The sequence below is a fragment of the Macaca nemestrina genome, chromosome 5 (genome assembly GCF_043159975.1).
Source record: "Macaca nemestrina isolate mMacNem1 chromosome 5, mMacNem.hap1, whole genome shotgun sequence".
Classification (NCBI taxonomy): Eukaryota; Metazoa; Chordata; class Mammalia; order Primates; family Cercopithecidae; genus Macaca; species Macaca nemestrina.
Genome location: NC_092129.1, coordinates 116,272,140 through 116,288,740, shown reverse-complemented (window position 1 = coordinate 116,288,740; position 16,601 = coordinate 116,272,140). Strand labels below are relative to the sequence as shown.

General features: G+C 34.6%; 1 protein-coding gene across 3 annotated transcripts in view; it reads right to left on the bottom strand.

The window, feature by feature from the left end:
* Positions 1 to 16,601, bottom strand: part of LOC105479557 (LMBR1 domain containing 1) — a 164,472-nt gene that overhangs the window by 36,058 nt on the left and 111,813 nt on the right. For all 3 annotated transcript variants that reach the window (XM_071096910.1, XM_071096907.1, XM_071096908.1), the window contains exons 8-9: positions 15,532 to 15,657; positions 9,766 to 9,918 (exon numbers count right to left, since the gene is read on the bottom strand). In XM_071096910.1, coding sequence (XP_070953011.1) covers positions 9,766 to 9,918; positions 15,532 to 15,657 — 279 coding nt within the window. The remainder of the gene's footprint in view (positions 1 to 9,765; positions 9,919 to 15,531; positions 15,658 to 16,601) is intronic.

Here is a 16,601-nt window from a genome sequence, read left to right as displayed (position 1 = left end):
GTAAAGACACATGGTTTTCATTATCAAATTTTGATAAGACATTGTAACGAGTTATAATAATTCTGTAAATAGAATTCTATTTTTTATGTTATAAGTGCCCTAGTTCATAAAGTTAAAAAAAGTTAGAAGATCAATGTTATTCAGCCTTGCTATAAAATATTATTTTCCAAGTTGCAAAGATTCTCATGATGATTTGTCAATGCAGTATCACTCAGCTCTTGATTATAATTTTCCCTATTGTCTATTAGGAGCAATTTCTTTAGTTCAATATTTCTCTGATGAAAGGTGTTTTCATTATTTTATTCTTAAAATTTTTGTGGGTACATAGGTGTATATATTTATGGGGTACATGAATTGTTTTGATACAGGTATGCAATGTGAAGTAAGTACATCACGGGGAGACAGATGTTTGTAAAATTTGACAATGAAGAGAGGAGATGGGTAAGGATATAGCCAATTTTTTTAGAGGAGGAGAGAGGGGATCCAGTGAAACTTAAGAGTTTAAACACTTTATTTTAATATAATTTCAGACATATGCAAAAACAATACAAAGAATTCCACTATACCCTTCGCTCATATTCTCCAAATTTTAACATGTTACCCTTAATCATTCTCTTTTTAACAAGTCTTAATTACTATATAATATCAATTTCTCTTGAACAAGGTATTTCACAACCTTGATATTTTGTAGAGTCCAGGGAAGTTAATTTGCAGAATGTCTCTCAATTTGGATTGTCTATTTTCTCATGATTATATTTAGATTATGCTTTTTTGGCAGAAATGACAGAGAAGTGTTGAGTCCTTCTCAATACATCATATCAAGTGGCACAGTCATGTCTATTTGCCCCATTACTGATGAGCTTAACTTAAATCATGTAGTAAGGTGGTTTCAGTCAGGTTTCTCCGTTGTACAATTAATATTTCCCCCTCTGTAATTAACGTTTTGTGGTGAGACACTTTGAGAATATGCAAAATCTTGTTGTCACCAAACATTTAACTTCAAGTTGAGTATCCACTGATGCCTCTTCCCAGAAACAATATGTTTTTTTCTGTGGTATTTGTCAAATGCTTATTTTCTAATTGTTTCTATATTTATTTGTTGGAAATTCTACTGTAGGGAAGAGCTTTCCCTTCCCCATCATTTACTAATGTATTTACTTTATTTATGTCAATATAGACTCATAAATTCTTATTTTATTCAATTAGTTATCATCTGTTGTTATCACTGATACCTAAATGGTCCCAGATTTAGGCAATAGGAGCCCCTACAAACTGGTTCCTTTTATTATCCCCCCACTATTCTCTAAACACTTCTTACGTTGTGGCATCAGATGCTCCAAGCTTATTAGGTGCTTTCTCAGCAACAGTCCTAAAATCAGACATTTCTCCAAGCAGCACTAGTTCCTTTTAACGAAGTTAGGTAGTGGTCTATCTATTAATAAAAACATATGCATATGCAGAAATCATTACTTTATTAGTACTAAATTAAGACTCTATTTTCAATCCATGGTTGGTTGAATCTGCAAATGCAGAATCTGCAGATATAGAGGACTGTTGTAATTCATCTGTTTTTCTTCTCCCTACCTCACTGCTTTCTACCTTTATCTTTATTTTCTTCTTTGTAATTCCTTTTGTTCTTCTGATAGCTTTTTTGGGATTGGAATTTCTTGCTTGGACATTTGGGGTTTTTTTTTCCCACTTTTACTGGTAAGTGTGTTTCAGGCTATGAATTTCTCTGTTGTTGTGCAATTCATCCTTTGCATCAGCTCCTAAACTAACCGTTCTTAAAGATAACTAGGCTCATTTTCATCATTATCCACCTTAAAGTGATAATCTTTGTCAGCCTTTAGTTCACAACTGAAAAGATAGCTCTGGGGCCTCAGGGGGCTCATGTCCATGTCCATCAAATCTTCCATCAGGTGGCTGCATGCACTTAGGTGGGAGAGAAGGCAGACGGAGATAAACAACCACTGCTCAAGAGAACAGTCGCAGAGGACGGAATCACACCAGGACTGATCTCTGTTTTAAAGGTATCACACAGATTCTAATATGTTTCAATTATCATTAACTTTTAGAAATTCTATATTTCTCCTTGCTTTTTGATCAAAAGTTGCTGAATATAAGGTTAATTTTCAAGTGAAAAGTATGTTAGTTTATTGATTTTGTTACAATTTCTAGTTTTAATGCACTGCAATCAGAGAAAAGTTGTTTGCAATATATCTGTTCTCTGAAACTTCCTGATACTTTCTTCAAGATCTAATTAATATATGATCAACTTTTGTGTTCCCTGTGCATTAGGAGAAAAGGTTATTTTCTATTATCTAGATGTAAAGTTTGAAAGTTGTAAGTTGTACCTTACTGATTATTAGGTCTTCTATATTTTTACTCTATTTCATCCACTTGAAATGTCTTACCCTGAGTATGTTGTTAATCTCCTATTACTACTATATTTCAATCTTTATCTTCTGAAATCTCCCAGAGTTTTTGCTTTCAAGGTGGCTGCTGTGTTAATTGGTACACAGATATCCACAGTTATTACACCTTCATTCTAAATTGTGGCTTTTCATATTAAAAAGTGTGTGAGTTTTCTACTGCTGCCAATGACACACCACCACAAACGTAGTGGCCTGAAACAGCATCCACTTATTATCTCAGTTTCTGTGGGTCAGCTATCTGTGCACAGTGCAGCTCAATGGAGTCTCTGCTTGAGGTCTCACAGGCCCAAAACCAAGGTGTCGGTAGGGCTATGTTCCCTTCTGGAGACTCTGGGAAAGAAATACTTTCATGCTCATTCAGATTGTTGGCTGACATTCAGTTCCTTAAGGTTGTAGAGTTGGAGTTTTCATTTCTTTGTTGGCTATCATTTGGGAACATCTCTCCGTTTCTTAAGGCTGCTTGCATTCCTCGTCACATTTCCCCCTCCATCTTAAAATCAGTCACGGCAAGTCAAGTCATTCTCACACTTTGAATATCTTTGATGTACCCTTTATCACTTCTCTCTGACTCTAGTCCAGAAAGTTCTCTGCTTTGAAGGGTTCATGTTATTAGACTGAGCCCACCTGAATAATCCAGGATAATCTTTGTATTTTAAGATTTATAACCTTAATTACATTTGTAAGATTCCTTTGCCACTTAACGTCACAGGTTTCCTGGATGAGGCCATCATTAGGTGAAGAAGAAAGCACTGGACCTACCACAAAATGTGTCCTTCTTTGTTACAATTGGTGTATTTTGGCTTGAATTCCATTTTGTCTAATAGGATCACTGTTTCCTTACTGTTTCCATTTGTCTAGTAAGTCTTTGAACACCCGTTTATTTTTAGTCTTTTTGAACTACTGTTTTAGGTATGTCTCTTTTAAATAGCATACATTGGATCTATCTTCTTTGTGAAGAAAATTAAAATTTTTCTTCTAATGGTGAGTTAGGTCTATTCACATCTGTTGATATTATGAACATATTTAGTCTCAATAATATCTTACTGTTAGATAATTTTCTGTATGTTATATTTCCTGTATTCTTTAGGTACCAAGAATAGGCAAACATGGAGAGAAGAGAAATCACTAGGGAATGGAGAATTACCGTTTAACAAATGTATTGTTTCTATTTGAAAAAGATCAGAAAATGAATAGTGATGATGGTTGCACAACATTGTGAATGTACTTACAGCTATTGAATATACACCTAAAAATATTCCAAATCATAGATTGAGACATATATATTTTACCACAATAAAAAATCTAAAAAATATACGCAATGTAATTACAAACATGAATTTATAATTTTCTGTATAAGCCTAAGAAGTATATATGGTAAAATCTCAAGTTACATTTAAAACCTAATGATCTATAAGTTACCCAGGCCAATTAGCTGTATAAGCTCAAAGTATACTCTTCTGTCAGGGAAGAGTTTATTTAAGTATTTAATGAACATCAGACTGTATGCTTAGAAATGTGTTCAATATTATATATAAATGCTGTTTTAAAGAGCTATTAACTTATTCTAATTAGGTGCTTATTTTTATAATTGTCTTCAGCATAAAACTTATCTCCCTTCATTTTCATGGTAGGATTTAAGAACTTGAAAAATCCTACATATAGAACTATAACAGCAGCAGCTGCAATTTTCTGAGCTGTTTACGTCAAAAGGAACTGCACTGCATACATTATTTCATTTAATTCCCACAACAAAATAAGGCAGGTATATAATTCCATTTTAAGAATGAGAAAAGTAAGGTTCAAAAAGCTTAAGTAAGAAGAAGTTACATAGTTGGTGAGGAGTAGAGCAAGGACTCAAACCCAGGATTAGGTGACCATAAAGCCTATGCTTCTGAAATAAGTTATGTATATGCTAGGGAAATGCATGGTAATCACAAGATCAACAGGCATCTTCATGGGAATGAAAAAAAAAATCCTCCACTAATTTTAAAAATTGTAAATTTTTTACATTTGCAAAAATTTTAATTTAATTCATTTCATAAAAAGACAAACATGAATTATGGTAGAGAATAAAAGGTAACACTGGCACAAAATTTTGAGATAGAACATAAGTTCTAAGAAATTTAATGTCAAGAACTTCCCAAAGATCTTAAATTACCTTCAGCATATACAGAGACAGCTGTATAGAAGGGCAAGTGCAACTAGATCTACTTTCTTCCTCTAGTTTGACTTGAATGTTAATGCTTAAGAAACACTAAATGAGCTGGGCGTGGTGGCTCACGCCTGCAAACCCAGCACTTTGGGAGGCTGAGGCGGGCGGATCACCTGAGGTTGGGAGTTCGAGACCAGCCCAACCAACATGGAGAAATCCCGTCTCTACTAAAAATACAAAATTAGCCAGGCGTGGTGGCGCATGTCTGTAATCCCAGCTACTTGGGAGGCTGAGGCAGGAGAATCGCTTGAACCTGGGAGGTGAAGCTTGTGGTGAGCAGAGACTGCGCCATTGGACTCCAGCCTGGGCAACAAGAGTTAAATTCCATCTCAAAAAAAGAAAAGAAACACTAAATGAAAATTTGGCTTTCTATTTCTGAATTATTACACCAATTGTACACAAACACCTGAGGTAATAAATAACAACTTTCATATCTCATTTAAGGAAAAAAGCAGTGTTTATCTCATCATAATACAAGTTAAACCCTCAATTACATAATGACTAGTTTGTACCCCTAGAGATTCCTTCAGGCATGCCTATTACCCTATTCCTAACTTAGGACCAGACACGGAAAGACGGGTAAAAATTTAGATCAATATTCAGAAATGACACATTTACTAACATAAAGAAGAACTGTACTGGAGGTTTCTGCCAATGAAATTAGGAAAGTAAGAAATAAAAGCAATTACAAATCTTATAAGGAAGAAGTAAAACTGTCTTTTAGCAGCTGATATGATCATGTACAAAAGAAACCCTCCTAAGGAATCTACAATGAAGGTACTAGAACTAATAATTTAATCAGGTTGCAGGATATAAGGGTAAGATACAAAGACAAATTTCTACATACTAACAACAAATATTAAAAACTTAAACAACATAATTTACAAGAGTATAAAAAATACTTGGAGGTAAATTTATCAAGATATTTGTAAGACCTCTACATTGAACACTACAAAACATTCCTGAGAGAAATTTAAGATGTAAATAAATAGATATCATGTTCATGGATAGAATATATCAGTTCTCCCCCAAATTTACCTATAAGAGTGAAAGTAATCCCAACAGATGGCCTAGTGGATGTTTTGTGGAATTATAAATTGATTCTTAAATTGATATGAAAATGCAAAGGATTTGGTAAAGCCAAAACAATTTTTAAAAAGGGAAATAAAACTGAAGAATTTATACTACCTAACTTTATGGCAGATTATAAAGCTCTAGTAATCAAGTATTAGCATAAAGACATATAGATCAATGGAGTAGAGTAGCGATTCCAGAAACAGACCCACACTTATACTACAATCAATTTATTTGACAAAACTTCCAAGGAAAGTCAATGAGCAAAGGATAGTCTTGACAAAAAATTATTCTGGAACAATTGGATATCCACATAGAAAATAAAATGAACCTTAACTCTTAAGTCATACCATAGCACAAAAGTAACTTAAAAGGGGCCATGATCCCAAGCATAAGATGTAAATCTACAAAATTTCTAGAAGAAAATGTTTGTTACCTTAGGATAGACAAACATTTCTGAGGACATAAAAATATGAACCAAAAATAGGCATATAAATTGGAATTCATCAAAATTTAAGAAACACCTGAATTACAGTGTTAAGAAACCAAAAACGTAAAGAAAACTTGCCATGAACTAGGAGACGATACAAGACATCAATTTGACAAAGTGCTAGATCCAGACTATACAACGAATGTTTGTATCTCACTCATAACAGAAAAACCTAATTTAGAAAATGGCCAAAAGATTGAAACACACATTTTATAGAAAATAGCCAATAAGCATACAGAAAGATGCTAAATATCATTTAATCACTAATTAAATGCAAAGCAAAAATGTAAGATGCTACTGCACATTCATAAGAATAAGTCTTACAGACACTACGTAAGAGTTGAAAAGAATGTGAAACAATGGGCAATCTCTTACTGCTATGGGAATGCAAAATGGTTGTAACCCTTTTGGAAAACACTTCAGCAGTTTCTTATAAAGTTAAACATATTAAACATTAGATCCAGAAATTCTACTCAAGTATTTATCCAAAAGAAATGAATGAAAGCACATCTACACAAAGGTTTATACAAAAATATTCATATTAGTATTATTCATTATAGTCTCAAACTAGAAACAACCCAAATTTCCACCAACAGGGGTGAGTGAATAAACAAACTGTGATACAGACACACACTGTAATACTGTTGAACAATAAAACTGAATAAACCACTGGGCAAAAAAAAGTATTAAATCATAACATGAGCAAATCTCAAAAACTGTGCCATGCCAAAGAAGCCACCAGACAAAAGATTGTACAGTCTATTATTCCACTTATTTAAAATTCCAGAACACATAAAACTGACCTCTAACGATAGAAGGGACATCAACAGTTACCTAAAGTCTGAGCTCAGGGGAGCAAGACAGGGCATGAGGTAGATTTTCCAGGTGATGTGGATGTCCTATCTATCTATATTCGACAAAACCTTACACTGAAAATCTGTAAATCTTACATTGTAAAACCTTACACTGTAAAAATCTGTATACTTAGTAAAGTTGATTTGAAAATCCTTCTAAACATGTTTGGTGAAATGGAACACAGCACATTTAAAAGAAGGCAGCTGATGTTAGAGACCAGATTATAAATATTTATAAAAACCTAAAAGACAATTTAGGATTAAAATAAAGCTGGAGAGGGTTTTATCATACTTGCAGGGCTATGAAGACAAATCACCTTGGGGAAAAAAAAACTGGGGTAAAGTTTTAAAAATTTATTCTAACAGAAGATTTAAAAAATGATTATATAGAAAAACTAACTGATTATGGTCTATTTTTAAAAATCTCTTTCAAACCAGGGTCTTTTTAGGGTGAGCAGTTAGTGCATTTCTTTCTAATTATAAAAGGTGGAGAAAGCAGCATCCGAATTGAACCTGACTGACTCATCTTTGAATGGTTCTTTGAACCATTTCTTTTTCTTTTTTTAACATTTAAGTTCACAGGTACAAGCGCAGGTTTGTTATATAGGTAAACTTGTGTCATGGGGGTTGTTGTACAGGTTATTTCATCACCCAGGTACTAAGCAAGGAACCCATTAGTTATTTTTCCTGATCCTCTCCTTCCTCCCACCCTCCACCCTCTGAAAGGCCCCAGTGTGTGTTGTTCCCCTCTATCTGTCCATGTTGAATCACTTCTTTTAAAATTTAGCCCAAACCCACTTTCTAGCTTCATTTTGCTTAACTCCAAGTTAGTGCACTCACTGAATTTTCTGAATTACAACTTGTATGCTACTGTATACAAAGGTCTGGTGTTTGAAATGCTTCCAGATATAGAATGAGCATATTTAGAAGTCTGTGGCCAGCAGTTTTTGTTACTTTTTAGTCTGAGCCATATTAAAATGATCTTAATTCATTCTATGTAGTTAGGTTAAGTACCACAGTCCCAAGAATCCAAGGCTGGCAAACAATGGTTTCCAAAAACAGAAAATAATAATTTTCCATGTCAAATAATGTCTTTATTTTTTTTTTTTTTTTTTTTGTGACGGAGTCTCACTCTGTCGCCCAGGCTGGAGTGCAGTGGCCCGATCTCAGCTCACTGCAAGCTCCGCCTCCCAGGTTTACGCCATTCTCCTGCCTCAGCCTCCCGAGTAGCTGGGACTACAGGCGCCCGCCACCTCGCCCAGCTAGTTTTTTGTATTTTTTTTTTAGTAGAGACGGGGTTTCAGCGTGTTAGCCAGGATGGTCTCGATCTCCTGACCTCGTGATCCACCCTTCTCGGCCGCCCAAAGTGCTGGGATTACAGGCTTGAGCCACCGCGCTCAGCCCAAATAATGTCTTTTTACATACTTTCAGAAACATAATCTAACAATGAGAAAAATTCTATTACTGTAAGTCAGAGTTCTTGTGTTCTTTTTTTTAGATTAAAGAAAGTCATTTTGTTTCTCACAGTTTTCACAACCCATACAAATGGATAAATTCATAAAGAAAATGTCACACATACAAAATTGGAGTATTATTCAGTCTTGTAAAAAATAAGGGAATCCTCTCATTTGTGACAACATGGATGAGCCTGAAAGACACTATGCTAAATGAAATAAGTCAGACATAGAAAGACACTGCACAATTCTTATATGAGACACCTAAAATAGGAAAAAGTATAGATACAGAAATTAGAATAGTAGCTACCAGGGAATGCAGAAAAAGATAAGAAAAGTTGTCATCTAAGGGATATAAAGATGCAGTTACACAAGATGAACAAGTCTGCCACGAAAGACAGGGCCTATAGTCAACAATAGTATGTAGTACATATGAAAATTTTAGAAAGAATGGATCTCACTTTAAATGTTAAATCAACAACAGCAACAAAGGAAAATATAGAAAGTTTTGGAGGTGATGTATATGCCCATTACCCAGAATGTGGTGATAGCAACATAAATGAATATGTATGTCTAAACTCACCAAACTGCATTCATTAATTATGTGCAGTGTTAAAAGAAACAACTGGATCTCCATAAAAGTGGGAGGAAACACCAGTATGGTAAGGCATGAAAACAAAAATGTACACCAGTAGAAAAGAATAGAGCGCCTAGAAATAAATCCACAAACTTAGTCAATTTATTTTTGACAAAGGTACCATGAATACATACTAAGGAAAGGATAGTCAATCCAACATAGTGCTGGAAAAAATGACCTCCATGCCAACAGAATGAAACTGGGCCCTCATTTTAAATCATACACAAAAACCAAATCAAAATAGACTAAACACTTAAACATAAGACCTGAAACTGTAAATCTACCAGGAGAAAGCATAGGCTTCTAAGCTCTAACATGAGTCACAGATCTACTTATAGGAAAGTATAAACTTGAAGAATATGCTAGCAGCATATTGCAATACTTACCTATATTTTTATTTCTCAACAATTGTTGTAATACATTGCTCAGAAAGGTTATGCACCTTGCCCAAACTACCAAAGAGAGCTGTGATTTAAAACCAGATTAAACTCCCAAATCCATTTTAAGTACCATGCTGTAATGCTTCAAAAGGAGAGCTCAATCTCTCCAAGAGATACTACATAAACTTGGGAGAAGAGTGACAGTATAATTTTTGAAAATTTAATTTACCTTCAGGGGACGCAGAGCGCCACAAAATTTTGTCCACCAGCTGTTTTCAATGAATTCTAAATGCCTCTCTCTCTTCTTAAGTGTTCGTAACCTTTCTTCAAACTGTTTTAAGGCGCGTTTATCCCTTGCTGGCAAAGGTCGACCATCTTTGCTCTGCAAATGACGGAACAAAACAAAAGTTTTACCATTAACATCTTAATAAAGTACCCAGCAGATTTAGCAGATCAGGTGACAAAACTTTTTCAGGATGGACACTGTTTAGGCAAATTTACAAACTAAAAAATCGTATAACTGCAATAAACATAAGATAACCAAGGTCAGCATAAAAATGTGGATGTGTGTACATTTATGCCTACCTTCCTCTTGATCCCAATACACGGTAGTTATGTGGAGAGAGATAACCATTTGTAAAAACATTCCACAAAAAGTGTATTTGATAAGAAGTGTTAACTACTATGTACTTTGCTAAATGATTCTCCCTCCTCTCCAAACTCACTGTATCACTTATTTAAATAGATTTGGCTCTGCCCCTTCCCTCTCTTTAGTCAAGTGGTTATGTTACGTGAACTGATGCCTCTCAGCCCAATTCAAATGCTAGCAGAATGAAGCAACACAAGTACAGATGGCATGGAGAGGTTTTTGTAACAATTGCTAACAATTGATACTTCCTTGTTTTCCAAGTACTCTGGCAAATGAGTCAAACTTTCTTTGGCCAACCTATCTGACAGATAATTTCCATCTATTTTTACATGATACTTTCTGTAACCATGAGCAGTACCTTTCTCATCATATCTCATAGATACACTTTCCCACTGAACTCTCCTGCTCCTGTCTTTAATTGGGTACAAAAAATAAAACAGCTATTAAATACAGAAAAGGTAAAATATAAAATTGTTTTTATCAGCAGGAACAATAAAAATATTTGTATAGGATTATATTTTTAAAATGCAGATACATTAAGTATTAGAATGTCTTTAATATTCCTATTAAGGTTTAAATAGGTTCCTAGCAGATACACAACATATTGCTCTCCCATATATCCTAGTGCAGCCTCAATTTGAAATCATAAATATAATGCAGAGAATACCTAGGTAACATTTAATAAAGAGATTTACACAGTTACAACAATCTCTTTATACATCGGCATCACTATGACCTTCTGGAACCAATCATCCTCTTCCACGCCTTATCTTATTGCTTGTCAAACTTTATGCATAAGAATCACTTGGAAAGTTTGTTAAATACAGATTTCTAGGCCCTATCCCCAAAAGATATGATTTGGTAGGTCTTGGGTGGGGCCTAGAATTTGAATTTCTACCAAATTTCCAGGAGATACAGATGCTACTAGTCCAGAGACCACACATTACATACTACAGACTATATTTCATTCCTCTAAGTACATTGGGTATTATCACTGGATCCCAGACAATGAAAACTAAGAGGGATTTTCTGAGATCAGAGGAATAAAATGAACACTCCCTTCTGGAGGATAAATCCAGGTAATAATACTTCAAGTGTGTATGAGAAGGATTTTGCACTTTTTATCTTAACCGTAACAATTTTCCCCAAAATTCCCATTACCGTATCAAAAGGATACTAAAAATGAAGTAATTTTGTCTCAATGCTGGTGTTCACTATTTTAGAAAAAAGAAAAAAAAATTAGTAAACTGATTTAAGGATCCACTTGAAACAAACCCAAGTTATCTGCCTACTTGGTGAATGCTTCAGTGGAATGAGGGATGAATTCGTTAGCCAATTGACTAAACGAATATAAGAATAATTTTTTTTTTTTTTTTTTTGAGACGGAGTCTCGCTCTGTCACCCAGGCTGGAGTACAGTGGCCGGATCTTATAAGAATAATTTTGATCAGAGAAACAAATACTAAGATGTAAACTCAGCAGTGAACATCTATCTCATTTGAAAGAAAAAATGTAGTTATACAGGTTAAAATGTAGTTAAAGGGTATAACAAACCCCTGGTTAAGAAAAAAAGTAAAACACGAAAGCTTCCCTTCACACTGTCTCACTGTCTACAATTACCATATTACCATTCCCCTTTCCTACGTTTTTTACTGTTAAGCTGCTAAATATCCTTCGGCAAATTTTCTGTTTAGACACACACGCACACACACACACACACAGAAAGTACACATATACAAAAGTATTTATGATTTCTTGTTATACATAATAGCTAACATTTCTTGAAAACCTTTTTTTAACTTTTAAGTTCAGAGGTACATGTGCAGGATGTGCAGGTTTGTTACACAGGTAAATGTGTGTCATGGGGATTTGTTGTACAGATTATTTCATCTCCCAGGTATTAAGTCTAGTAGCCATTAGTTATTTTTTCTGATCTTCTCCCTCCTTCCACCCTCTGCCCTCCAGTAGGCCCTAGTGTGCAGTGTTCCCCTCTTTGTGTCCATGTGTTCTCGACATTTAGCTTCCACTTGTGAGGACATGTAGTACTAGATTTTCTGTTCATGTGTTAGTTTGCTAAGGATAATGGCCTCCAGCTCTCTCCATGTCCCTGCAAGGGACATGATCTCATTTTTTTTTATGGCTGCATACTATTCCATGGTGTATATGTACCACATTTTCTTTATGCAGTCTACCATTGACGGGCATTTAGGTTGATTCCATGTCTTTGCTACTGTGAACAGTGCTGCAATGAACATTTGCGTGCATGCGTCTTTATCACAGAATGCTTTATATTCCTCTGGGTATATACCCACTAATGGGATTGCTGGGGTTGGATGGTAGTCCTACTTTTAGTTCTTTGAGGAATCGCCATACTACTTTCCACAATGGTTGAACTAATCTGCACTTCTACCAACAGTGTATAAAGGTTCTCTTTTCTCAGCAATCTTACTGGCATCTGTTATTTTTTGACTTTTTAATAACAGCCATTCTGACTGGTGTGAGATTGTATCTCACTGTGGTTTTTATTTGCATTTCTCTAGTGATCAATGATGTTGAGCTTTTTTCGTATGATTATTTGGCCACATGTATGTCTTCTTTTGAGAAGTGTCTTGAGCACCTTTCTTGTGCATAAAACTGGTCTTCTCTTTTTGTATTTATTTTTTGTACATCTTCTGAATAACTCTTTGAGGCAGATAATAGTATTACATTCATTTATTAAATGAGCAAAAAAGGCCTACAGATGTTATGTGCACAATCAGTAGAGCTAGATTTTGAACTGAGATAGTCGGATTTTACATGACATATTCTTCAAGCTATATACAGATTTATAAATATATCTCATTCCTTTTCACTACTGCACATTACAAGATGGTATCTAGATTTAACAAATAACTTCTTTTGAACATGTAGATTATTTCCTTTTTTAATTTTTGTTGAGGGTCATTAACAATGTGCCATAAACATCCTTATATACTTAGGTACAAACAATTCAGTAGGATAATTTCCTAGAGGTAAACTGTTAAACTTTAATTATTAAAAGGTGTGTATGTGTATGTACAGGCACACGTCATGACATTCAATATTCTTTAGAAAGTTGTATATTTTATATACTCACAAACAGTCTAATCCCCAAATTCTGATAAAAATTTGACACAGATAAAAATTTAAAAGAGGTCCAAAGAATTAAAAAAAAATATATTGAGTTGTTCTTGACATTTATTATTTTACAGTTTGTGGCTATTGTGAATGGGATTATTTTCTATTACATCTTCCAACTAATTAATGCTTGTTATGTTTACATCTAGGCACCATGATAAACTCTTATTAGTTCTATTAGTTTGTCAGTTATTTTAGATTATCATGGTAGATGATATTTGCCAACAAAAAAAGTTATTTTCCTTTTCCCCCTCTCCTCTCCATGCTTACATGTAAATTCTAAATTATTTCTTATTTGACTCAGATTGCCAGAAATATGCTAAAAGTAACAAGGATACTAACATTACTCCTATATTTGATGTTAATGGGAATGTTTCTATTCTTTCACTATTAAGTATTGTGCTCACTAGAGGCTTCCTTTCCATATTTTCTTATCTTTATTTTGAAAAGACTTTATTAAAATTTGTAACTACAAATTAACTTTTAGAAAATACTCTAACATCTACTAAGATGTTTATATTTCACATTTAATCTCAATATGTTAAACTACTTTAATGTATTTTCTGATGTATCATGCTTGCATTTCTGAGATAAGCCTAATCTGATGATTATGAAATATTCTCTTACTATAGCACAGGTTTTGAATTGCTATTTTTTTTTAAAGGGTCTTGCTCCATCATCCAGGCTGAAGTGCAGTGGCACGATCATGAATCACTGCAGCCGCAACTTCCTGGACTCAAGTGATCGTCCCAACTCAGTCTCCCAAGTAGTTGGGACTATAGGCATGCCACGACACCTAGTTAAGTTTTTGTACTTTTTTGTAGAGATGGGGTTTTGCCCAGGCTGGTACCAAAATCCTAAGCTCAAGCAATCTGGTACTAAAGGTGTCAGCCAACAGTACATACCTGACCACTTACATTTTATTTATATTAAAATATTTGCTTCTACTTTCATAAGAAAGCCAGTATATGGTTCTTTTTTTGTGTGCTGTCATTGTCTGGTTTATTTATCAGAATCATACTAGCTTAGGAGAATAATTTAGAGGACCTGCCATTTTTCTCCCATGATCTTTGAATAAGATTTATCTGTTACTCGGCCGGGCGCGGTGGCTCAAGCCTGTAATCCCAGCGCTTTGGGAGGCCGAGACGGGTGGATCACAAGGTCAGGAGATCGAGACCATCCTGGCTAACATGGTGAAACCCCATCTCTACTAAAAAATACAAAAAACTAGCCGGGCGAGGTGGCGGGCACCTGTAGTTCCAGCTACTTGGGAGGCTGAGGCAGGAGAATGGCGTGAACCCGGGAGGCGGAGCTTGTAGTGAGCTGAGATCGGGCCACTGCACTCCAGCCCGGGCGACAGAGCGAGACTCCGTCTCAAAAAAAAAAAGATTTATCTGTTACTTGAAGACGACAGAGGAAGAAAAACTTTTTACTGTATTTTTAAAAGCACATTTAATTGGCAAGGGGTTACATGTAACCTTTAGCTTATTCAACTAATAAATAAAACTTCAACATAAATATTATAGTAAAATATATTATATATTAAATGATGATACCTGAGAACTAGTAAGATCTTGATCATACATAAGAAAAACTTTTGTTTTTTAAGTGTTAGAACAATGACAGAAATTCTCAAATTGCTAGTGTCCTAGATTACACATAAGACCAGTTTTTAGAAATATAGACATGGTTCTGTAAGGATACTGTATTAGTCCATTCTCATGCTGCTATAAAGAACTACTCAAGACTGGGTACTTTATAAAGGAAAGAGGTTTGACTGACTCACAGTTCCGCAGGGCTGGGAGGCCTCAGGAAACTTACAATCATGGCAGAAGGGGAAGCAAACATTTCCTTCTTCACATGGCAGCAGGAAGGAGAAGTGCCAAAGGGGGAAAGGCTCCTTATAAGGTCATCAGATCTTGTGAGAACTCACTATCATGAGAACCGCATGAGGGTAACCGCCCCCATGACTAAATTACCTCCACCGGGTCCCTCCCACAACACAGGGGATTATGGGAACTACAATTCAAGATAAGATTTAAGTGGGGACACAGCCAAACCATTGCAGCTATGCTGCAAAGAATTCAAACAATGTAAAAAGTTATGGGGTTGACAATGTCTAAGTCATATCAGAGTAGCTCTAAGACAAAGTAGTTTTATGCTTCCCAATTACACCAAAATACCAACTCACTTTTGATTTAATCGTTTGAATGTGTTGTTCTACTTCTTCAATGTCTTCAGTGTTTTCTAAACGTTCATAAGCAGCGCTTCTAGTGCCTTTTATCAGATTTAAAGGTAACGCAGACATGCCATAGGCCTAAAAGAAAAAAAATTGAAATGTTTTAGAAATAATGTTTCAAACATATTATACACAATTTTAGGTTAAAAATGTCTTTTAAAGTCATAAAAGTCAGCAGTTGTGAAAGAGTACAGTCACTGAAAAACGTGGTATACGAGAGTGAACACTATATTGTCTCACAATTCTCCCATTTATTTCACATTACATTTAAACAGAGTCAAATTTATAATACAATTCCTCAAAGGTTAAGTTGCAAATTTACTGTAAATTTACTGTACAATTCTTTATATCAAAGTAATAATTACAACTTCAGACTAATCGACGGTTAAAATAGTATAAATTAGTAAAAAAATTTAAAAAAATGGTTTTCTATAAAAAAGAACAATTTTCTCCAAGTATATATAGTAAACCTTTGGTAAAGTATTTTAATATATACATGTCATTTGATTAGCATACCAATTATTTACATTATAAAGTTTATTTGAAAGTTCTAAATATTAATAACCAATCTTTTTGCTAAGTATTTTAAATATTTTCCAAGTAATTTTAACTTATTAATCAGTGTTAAGAATAAACATGTTATTATATGTACTACCCAATTCCATATTCCAGTACCAAATGACAGCTTTTTAATATAGCCATTAATAATACTTAATGGCATCTGCTATGTAACCATTATTCAGAATCATTACTGACCGTACTTTCTTAGCAGAAACACTAACAACTATAACCTCCTGGTTGTAGCAACAAACTCTGAAATGGATACTACATTATGTACTTAAATGTTTTTCATTTCCCTTCTGGCACACTTTACCCAGTGTCCCCTGTAGTTAGGTGGGCTATGACATTGAGTTCAGGACAATGAATACGGGCAGAAGTGATAAATGCCACTTTTTAAGCATGACCCCAAACATCAAAATATCCTGGGTGATCCTGAATGCTTTTACTCATGCTCTCTGCTA